This window comes from Barbus barbus, assembly GCF_936440315.1.
Source record: "Barbus barbus genome assembly, chromosome: 32".
In the NCBI taxonomy this organism is placed as follows: domain Eukaryota; kingdom Metazoa; phylum Chordata; class Actinopteri; order Cypriniformes; family Cyprinidae; genus Barbus; species Barbus barbus.
This window is the reverse complement of record NC_136760.1, coordinates 729,736-739,149: the sequence shown is the minus strand read 5'-3', so window position 1 is coordinate 739,149 and position 9,414 is coordinate 729,736. Positions and strand designations below refer to the sequence as shown.

Genomic DNA, 9,414 nt, shown 5'->3' with positions numbered 1-9,414 from the left:
CACACACACACACACAGAAGGGGCAGTGCCAGGTGATGTGAAGGATAAATATAGTCCTGGTTTTCTGGACTCTTGAACAAGTGCTTCTGTCAATCAAGACTCGAACAACATGGCAGACCGAGGGAGCTGGGCTTTAGCAATAACAGGCAAGTTTATTCTTTCTTTTGGACTCTTTAAAGGGATCTCTAACATTTCAAATGTGAAATAGATATTAGATTAGTAGACGGTTTCTTTGCTTTGGCACATTGCAGTGCACTAAATGGATGGAAGTGAAAACAAGAACTATAAATAAGTGCAAGTAGTTTTACAAAGGCACAAGTTTTCATTCTATATCATCTGTACTTTACCCTTTACAGTTTTTTTACAATCACTTTGCTACTATTTTCAGAACCTTGATGTCATTTTTCACAACTCTAGACACAAAACGGTTATCACTTGTAACACAGGCTGTCTAATGTTCAAAACATTGCATTGTGCATTCATATCTTTAAAGAAATCTTGCACAATCATTGGTTCAAAAAACAAATTTACTGTGAAATACCATTGAAACATAACTATAGATCAGCCACACACAAGCAACCGATGATCCTCAATCATCAGTAACGAGTTGGCAGAACTGGACAAGCAATTACAAGGGCCTGCATCTATACAGTGCAGTACTGTCAATACTGTAAATAGTCTAGTATTTGGGACCATAGACACAGTGTCTGATGAAGCATTATGATAAAATATTAGGCTACATCCATGGATATTGTAGTCTAATTGGTTCATGCTCCACGCTAATTGGTGACAATGAATCTCGTTACAGTATCTTGAAACTTTCATGATTTAAACATGGAAGATTGTTTGTCTGTTTCCATACAACTATGCATTAAGAGTAATGCCACAGTTACTTATCATTTTGAGCAGTTGTATCAATTGATAGTTAGATCATTGTAAGGAAATGAATAGACACTCATTTGAAATGTAATGTGTGAATTGCCTTTTGAAATAGCAGTACTTTGATGTTAAGTTGTGTCATATTGAACAGGTGACTTCTGTTGAATGAACAAATTATCTAAGTTTTATGTGTATTGTATCCAAGCAATTGAGAAAAGGGTTAGAGTTTTGAAAAATGTTGATCATTGGTTGTGAGTTTTGTGTCTAGAGTTGTGAAAAATGACATCAAGGTTCTGAAAATAGTAGCAAAGTGATTGTAAAAAACTGTAACACTAGCACTCTCTATTCTATTTCTATTCTATCTACTTATTTTCTTTTTGTTTATTTATAAAAAACACTTGATCCTTCAACACTTGCACTCTTTACAATACTTGCTTTCCTTTTATTTATGTAGAAAAATAGAGCCTTTAACACTAATATTCTCTATTTTTTTTTATCTATCTTGTTTTCATTTTATGTAAAAATTATTTTATGTAAATTATCCTCTAACATTAACATTCTCAATTCTTTTTTTATTCTTCCGACTTTTCTTGATCCTCGAAAACTAATATCTGTCCCTGGAGCACAAAAGCAGTCATGAGTAACACAGGTATATTTGTAGCAATAGCCAACAATACATTGTATGGATCAAAATTATACATTTCTCTTTTATGACAAAAATCATTAGGATATTAAGATCATGTTCCATGAAGATATTTAGTAAATTTCCTACCGTAAATATATCAAAACTTCATTTTTGATTAGTAATATGCATTGCTAAGAACTTCATTTGAACAACTTTAAAGCAGATTTTCTCAATATTTAGATTTTTTTGCTCCCTCAGATTCCAGATTTTCTAATAGTTGTATCTCAGACAAATATTGTCCTATCATAACAAACCATACATCAATGGAGAGATTATTTATTCAGATTTCAGATGATGTATGACTCTCAATTTCACAAAAATGTACCCTTATGACTGGTGTTGTGCTCCAGGGTCACATATTGTGTCTTCTTTCTTTATCTACTTGTTTTCTTTTAATTTGTTATAAAAAAAAGAAACAAATATCCTTGTTACATAGGCTAACCAAGACTTGTCACATATTATTGCTCTTTTGTTGGTTTTGATTACTTCTATTGTCCTCATTTGTAAGTCGCTTTGGATAAAAGCCTCTGCTAAATGACTGAATGTAAATGTATACCTAATGTAAATGTAAAATCTACAAATAGTCTATGTCAGGTAATCTGCACACTTGGTGTAAAAAGCACTATTGAAGAACTGTATAGAACAGACTCGTGTGCACAATCTGAATGTGATTCCTTGAGTGTGAATGGCTTCTGTGGATGTGTTTATCAGTCTGCGCAGCTGGTTTTCTGGTGGTCCGGGCTGACAGCATCACAGAGACTCCGGTGGGTCAGCTCTTCGTCTATGAGCTGCACAGAGAGGTCTTCCAGAGTGAATTTGAGCCGTTTCATAAAGTCTTCGGTATGTTGGAGCAAATGTGTTAAAGCTGAGTTCAGAAGTAGCCTATATCTGTTGGGTCTAACAGTAGATGTGTCTGGTTCTGGTCAGGTCATGTCTTTAACGATCCCATGGTGTTTAAATGCAATAAGGAGCGGTTCCCAGACCTGCCCCGCTGGCTCCGCTTCACCCAGAGAGACCCGTTTGAGAACGGATTCCTGTACGGGACGCCGCTGCCGCAGGACCAGGGCAGGAACATCATCGAGGTGAACACAACAGACAACACTCCATCATACCTGACAGGATTTATAAGGCTCTGAATGATCAACATGATCAAAACATACACTCAATCTGCTCCAAGCCTTCTGTCTCTGATTGATACTTTAGAGCTTTTTATCTTTTAGTGTACTTGCACAAACGTCCACCTTGAGCTTCACGTGTCAGATCATTAATGATATTTACAGTAAAGTAAATATGTGACCCTGCAGCACAAAAGCAGTCATCAGTAGCACAGGTATATTTGTAGAAATAGACAACAATACATTGTATGGCTCAAAATTATTAAAAGTTAAATTGTTCCATTAAAGAAAAAAGAAAAAGAAAAAGTAGGGCGGGATTTACAGGGTTAACTTTTTTCACTAATTCTCAGCCTTTGACTTTCAATTTCATAAAACACTTTTTTCAAAACAACACACAATTCTCTATGTAACACAAATTTAACAGGAATTAATATTACGGCAAAGGTGTTTGCAAATGTTTTCTTTTGAGATGTGTTTGTGATATTTTGAATGCAGTGCTTCATTTTGCAAAAGATGTGAGGTGTTTTGCATTTAAAGTTTTGAAAATGTGTGCAAGCAGTTGAGATGAAAAACTATAAATGTCTAATAAAAATATGTTCTGAACTGTCTATCAGATTTTCGTGATCAACAAGCGGAGCTATGACACGTTTAAAGAGCGTCTGGTGATAAGCGTGGGTCCTGCAGGTATATGATATGATGATATGATACAGCTCAGTCACTCAGGCTCTGCTGGATTCACAAACACCTCTCTGTCCCTCGCAGTCAAGCAGATGCCGTACCAGGCTGAGTTCTTCATAGAGCTGAGAGAGATTGAGAAAGTGCTGCCCGCTGCTGTCCAGGAGGAGATCAGACTGGACGTCCAGCACCTGTGGGGAACCAGCAGACTGGACTTCATCAACATCAGCTCGGCTCTGGACCGAGGCGGCCGCGTTCCTCTGCCTCTGCCGGGGTACTTCGAGGGGTGAGCCTACAGAACACTCTCAATATCTACTACTACTGCTACTATTAATATTATTATTATAATGTTGCTAATAAAATGATTTTAGCATATATTATTATAGTATATTATGGTATTGTATTGTTATAGTATATTGTAGTGTTATAGTATGATAGAATACTATGGTATTATATACTATACTATTACAGTATTATGCAGTATTATAGTATATAATGTAATAGTATATATTATACTGATATTAAATATTAAAAGTATAGTATTATATACTATAGTATTATATAATGTCAGGCGGCGCGGGGACGAAGGAGCGAGGAGACACGGAGAATCTTCAAACAAACAGTATTTATTAATAATATTTATTATTCCAAAATGCAAAGAGAACACACATCAAGCGGGGTGAAGACCTATAACAGCAGACAAGAAACACGGGGCAGAACACACTATAGATAGACAGAACTAATGAGGGGAAGACGAGACACACCTGGAAATAATGACACTAAACAAGGACAGGAACTGGAGAACCGAATAAGGACAAGGACACACCTAGGGAACAAGACACACATAACAGATAATAATTATGGTTATTATTAATTCATTTAATAACGGCGTATGTTGGCATGTGTTTCAGTGTGTATGTGAAGCTGGGTTCAGACCAGCCCTTTTCCAAATGCATGCTGCGTCTGGATTCGGCGGCGCATCGGAGCGAGTGTGCATCCGGAGGGAAGATCAGCGGAGACTGCAGCACCTGCTCAAACCCTTCCAACTGCATCAGCTGGTGCAAATCTGCCCTGGTGAGACACAACACACGCCTCAGATCTGCAGCGCTTCTTTAGTGTGTGCTTCACCTCCATCCACACACATCTTCCATCACACAGCTGGATCTGTCCAAGCCTGTTCCTCCGGCTCCGGCCCCGACCCCGGGCCCCGGGGTCCTGCCCTGGGCTGGAGAGTTCAGTCCTCCAGAGTCTCCTCCGGACAGAGACTTCTTCCCCGACTACATCGTGACCATCATCGTTCCTCTGGCTCTGGTTGTGATCTTCTGTCTCGTCCTGACGTACATCATGTGCTGCAGGAGAGAGGGAGTGTATGTAGAGCGTAGTGCTGTCAGACCATTAATCACATCCAAAATAAAAGGTTTTGTTTACATACTATATGTGTGTGTACTGTGTATATTTATTGTGTATATAAAGACACACACATACAGTATATATTTTGAAATATTGACATGTATATATTTATATTCATATAATTTATATTATATATAAATATATTTAATATATAAACATAACATGTTTCTTAAATATAGGCTATACATGCATGTGTGTGTATTTATACTGTATTTAACATAATAAATATATACAGTACACACACATATGTGACCCTGGAGCACAAAACCAGTCATAAGGGTCAATTTTTGTGAAACTGAGATTTAAATAAACAGAATAAATAAGCTTCCGGAAAAAAAATCTCCTTTAAAGTTGTCCAAATGAAGTTCTTAGCAATGCATGTTACAAATCAAAAATGAGTTATGATATATTTACAGTAGGACATTTACATAATATCTTCATGGAACATGATCTTAATATCCTAATGATTTTTGTCATAAAAGAGAAATGTATAATTTTGATCCATACAATGTATTGTTGGTTATCGCTACAAATATACCTGTGTTACTGATGACTGCTTTTGTGCTCCAGGGACACATATATTATGTAAACAAAACCTTTTTTTTGGATGCTATTAATCATGAACTACAGAGTCACACTGTGGAAACAAAAACATTTAATGCTTTTCTCTTTGTCTTTGTTATTTGCAGCCTGAAGCGAAATACCAAGACTCCCGAGTAAGTAGCTGTTCCTGTATCTCCTCACACTGTTTTAGTTTGATCATGTTTTTAAGGGACAGCCATTGAGAATTTGGGCTATTTGCTTTGATAACATCCAAAATACATACAATATCATCCATGATATTTACAATCATTACACCGTTCTGAAAGAAATCCAATGCATGTTTCAGTGAGCTGCTTTGCTTGAGCATGTCATAATTTCTCACAAAATATGCATTTTGTAGCATTTTTGCTTTCAAACACTGTCATTAAGGTGAAGAAGTCTTGTATTATTCTTTAATCAGCAGAAAAACTGCTACAAAAACATGATTCCTGTCTGAATCTGAGCCAGATCACAACTATTTGTTCAATTCTAGGCACATTTTCACGCACGTCTTTGACATGATTTTGTGCCTAATCCTGATTCCAGAATGCAAACATGAGCCTGATGTTTTTGGTGTTTTACATCCAAACAGTAAATATATGAAATTAAAAAAAACTGTAAAAAAACAGTAAAATAATTTATGTAATTTATGTACAGCTGCTTCTGATTTATGTAAATTATAAATTTATGTAAACATCTTTAACATTGAATGTCAAATTAACATATTTGTCCACTCCTATACTGATTATAAATTAAATTATACATTTTGAATACTTCATTATAAGTGCATTAAAGCTAATATATTTATGCAATAATAAACGCATACACGTACATAATTTGAAAAATCTTCATTATTATTTTGTAAAAAAACAAAAAACAAATACATGATGGAAAGTATTTCTAAACTATTTCTCAACATCATCAAATGAGGTAATTATAGGCCTTATTTGTGAATCAAATAATTTTTTTAAGATGTAGGTCTGTGTTATTGTTGCTTCCTATAGATTTCAATAACAGTACATATCTTTAAAGGTCGTTTTCTCAAATTGATATTTTTTATTGATAGTCTTTATTATGAGGGGTTTGTTCTTATATCATTTATATCATTTTCCTGGCTATTGACAATATTTTCTCATTTATCGTGTGATAAAAAGAATGATTATAATCCAAGAATTTTGATCCTGGCTGTATCCAATTTTCAGATTTCTGTTCTGGAAACAAAGTAAAATTAAATTAAATTTGCATGTATGTAATCCTAACACAGGAGAACATACACATACACACACTAACATACACGTTTCTCAGTGTACTGCACTCTTAATAAAAGGTTCTTTATTGGCATCAGTGGTTCTATGAAGAACCTTGAACATACATGGAACCTTTCAAAAGCAGAAAAGGTTCTTTAGATTTTTAAAATGTTCTTCAAAATGGTTGTTTTAGGAACTGTTCACTGAAAGGTTCTTTTGGAAACCAATAAATGGTCATCACTGCAAAAACAAATCATTTTTTTAAATTATGCATAATTGCTAAGAACTTCATTTGAACAACTTTAAAGGCGTTTTTCTCAATATTTTGATGTTTTTGCTCCCTCAGATTCCAGATTTTCTAATAGTTGTATCTTTTGTACTCTTTATTTTTTAAGAGTGTGATGAGGTCTGTTAGTTTTCTGTGGTGTCTGAGCACATGTTCTCCTCTTCTGGTGTCAGTCTGCAGCTGTATCATCACCACACGATCCAGGGGAACGCCAACGAGCTGCGGCGGATGGCCGGTGGAGATCGGAGCACCGTGGACCGTCCTCGCCAGTGTTTACAGCCGCTGCTGATGGCCGAGCAGGCCATGGCCCAGAGCTGATTCTAACAGCCGCTGTCTGTGCAAATGGGTTTAAGCTTCACTATTTGTGCCTTGCTTTGTGTGTTCACCTAATAATTCAGTCAAATATGCTGTATGACCATATATGACCCTGGAGCACAAAAGCAGTCATCAGTAACACAGGTATATTTGTAGCAATAGCCAACAATACATTGTATGGATCAAAATTATACATTTCTCTTTTATGACAAAAATCATTAGGATATTAAGATCATGTTCCATGAAGATATTTAGTAAATTTCCTACCATAAATATATTAAAACTTAATGTTTGATTAGTAATATGCATTGCTAAGAACTTCATTTGAACAACTTTAAAGGAGATTTTCTCAATATTTAGATTTTTTTGCTCCCTCAGATTCCAGATTTTCTAATAGTTGTATCTCAGACAAATATTGTCCTATCATAACAAACCATACATCAATGGAAAGATTATTTATTCCGCTTTCAGATGTATAAATCTCAATAAAAAAAGACCCTTATGACTGGTTTTGTGTTCTAAGGTCACATATGCTGATGTTTTTGCCATGAAAGGAGGAATTCTGAAGAATCTTCACACGGCTCTTTTCCGTTTAGCACACATTGTTTCGCTCCAGAAACAAGGACAAAAACACCATGAAGCACAAATCATAAAATCACAAGTCCATATGAGCCATGCTGCTGTGCAGTGTATTTTGAGTGATTTGTGTGATGAACTACATGAATTGGAATCTGTTCTTCACACAAAGCTGTGCTTCTTGAGTCATATGCATTGCTTTTAGTAAGGACCATGAATATCACCGTCAGTTTGTGTTGGTCAACTCTGACTAATCGGTTTAACCTTCGGTCATTTGGTCACACCAAACCATTTAACATTTAACAAAAAGACTAAAGAGAAAATTAAAGGGAAATATCAAATACAAAAATACAGAGCAATTTACAATCAACAAATCAGCCACAAATAAGTAGTCTTTGATCATGTCTAAATATATATATATATACATACACTACCGGTCAAAAGTTTTTGAACAATAAGATTTTTTATGTTTTTAAAGAAGTCTATTCTGCTTACGAAGCCTGCCTTTATTTGATCCAAAGTACAATGAAAGCAGTAATACTGTGAAATATTTTTACTATTTAAAATAACTGCTTACTTTTGGAGAAAGACATTATAGAAATTAATACTTTTATTTAGCAAGGATGCTTTTAAATTGATGATAAAGACATTTATAATGTTACAAAAGATTTCTATTTCAAATAAATGCTGTTCTTCTGAACTTTCTCTTCATCAAAGAAACCTGAAAAATTATGCTCAGCTGTTTTCAACATCATAATATTAATGTGTCTTAAGCAGTAAATCAGTATATTAGAATGATTTCTGAAGATCATGTGACACTGAAGACTGGAGTAATGATGCTGGAAATACAGCTGCAGATCACAGAAATACATTACAGTTTAAATAGAAAGCAGTTATTTTAAATAGTAAAAATATTTCACAATATTACTGCTTTTGCTGTATGTGGGATCAAATAAATGCAGGATTGGTGAATGCAGAAGAAAATTATTTTAAAAAATCATTAAAAATCTTACCTTTCAAAATCTTTTTGAAAAACAAAACAAAACAAGAACAAATATTATTGAAACAAAATATAGTTATTTCATTAAAACGTTCTGTCTTTTATCTGTTTTGACCGCTGAGGATCACAAATGTGACTCCTAGAGGGTTAAAAAGGTGAAGTATTGGTGCCGATACAATCCAGAATCCTCCCTATACTCCAGACCCTCAGCAGTGTACAGGGAACATGAGTTTGCATCAGTGATGTCTCTCACTCTTATATAAAGACTGCATGCGCTGTACAATGTGGTTTGATGTGGAAAACATACTATTTTGATTCTGTGCATAATGTGTATCCCGATGAACTGTGTCTGCATTTAACATTAAATACATCCATTAGGTGTGTTCAGTAGTTCTTCTTTGTGCATTTTGAGTATTGATACTATAATGGTGTTCAGCGCTGCACTGCCATCTATCATGAGCTTTACATAAGTTAGACTAGTTTTAGAGAGCTGTCTACAAAATGAGTCCCCTTAACTGTCGAATCCATTTTACCCGTCGTCTCCGCTGATAAATCACCATAAGAAGCGTCTTCCATTGTGTATTTGAGCTCTTCACGTTTGGCGAATCACCGCGGCTGATGTAAACACGGTGAAGTACAGTACA

At 35.2% G+C, this 9,414-nt stretch overlaps 1 protein-coding gene across 2 annotated transcripts; it reads left to right on the top strand.

Annotated features, from left to right (window-relative positions):
• The first annotated feature begins 88 nt into the window (after positions 1 to 88).
• On the top strand, positions 89 to 9,156 carry LOC306852567 (alpha-sarcoglycan-like). 2 transcript variants are annotated; one of them, XM_079389500.1, is made up of 9 exons: positions 89 to 146; positions 2,276 to 2,404; positions 2,492 to 2,646; positions 3,294 to 3,363; positions 3,442 to 3,640; positions 4,266 to 4,428; positions 4,513 to 4,721; positions 5,454 to 5,480; positions 7,053 to 9,156. In XM_079389500.1, exons 1-9 carry the CDS (start codon positions 110 to 112, stop codon positions 7,195 to 7,197), a joined length of 1,134 nt encoding a protein of 377 aa, XP_079245626.1. In that variant the 5' UTR covers positions 89 to 109; the 3' UTR covers positions 7,198 to 9,156. The 2 variants fall into 2 exon arrangements, with proteins under 2 accessions (XP_079245626.1, XP_079245627.1); XM_079389501.1 differs by lacking the exon at positions 4,513 to 4,721 and having other exon boundaries at positions 95 to 146; positions 7,053 to 9,153.
• Positions 9,157 to 9,414: the final 258 nt, after the last annotated feature.

Coding starts and splice junctions, on each gene's coding strand:
- LOC306852567 (XM_079389500.1), top strand. CDS start 110: ATGGCAGACCGAGGGAGCTGGGCTTTAGCAATAACAG. Junction 147..2,275: donor CTGGGCTTTAGCAATAACAG/GCAAGTTTATTC, acceptor TGTGTTTATCAG/TCTGCGCAGCTGGTTTTCTG. Junction 5,481..7,052: donor CGAAATACCAAGACTCCCGA/GTAAGTAGCTGT, acceptor TTCTGGTGTCAG/TCTGCAGCTGTATCATCACC.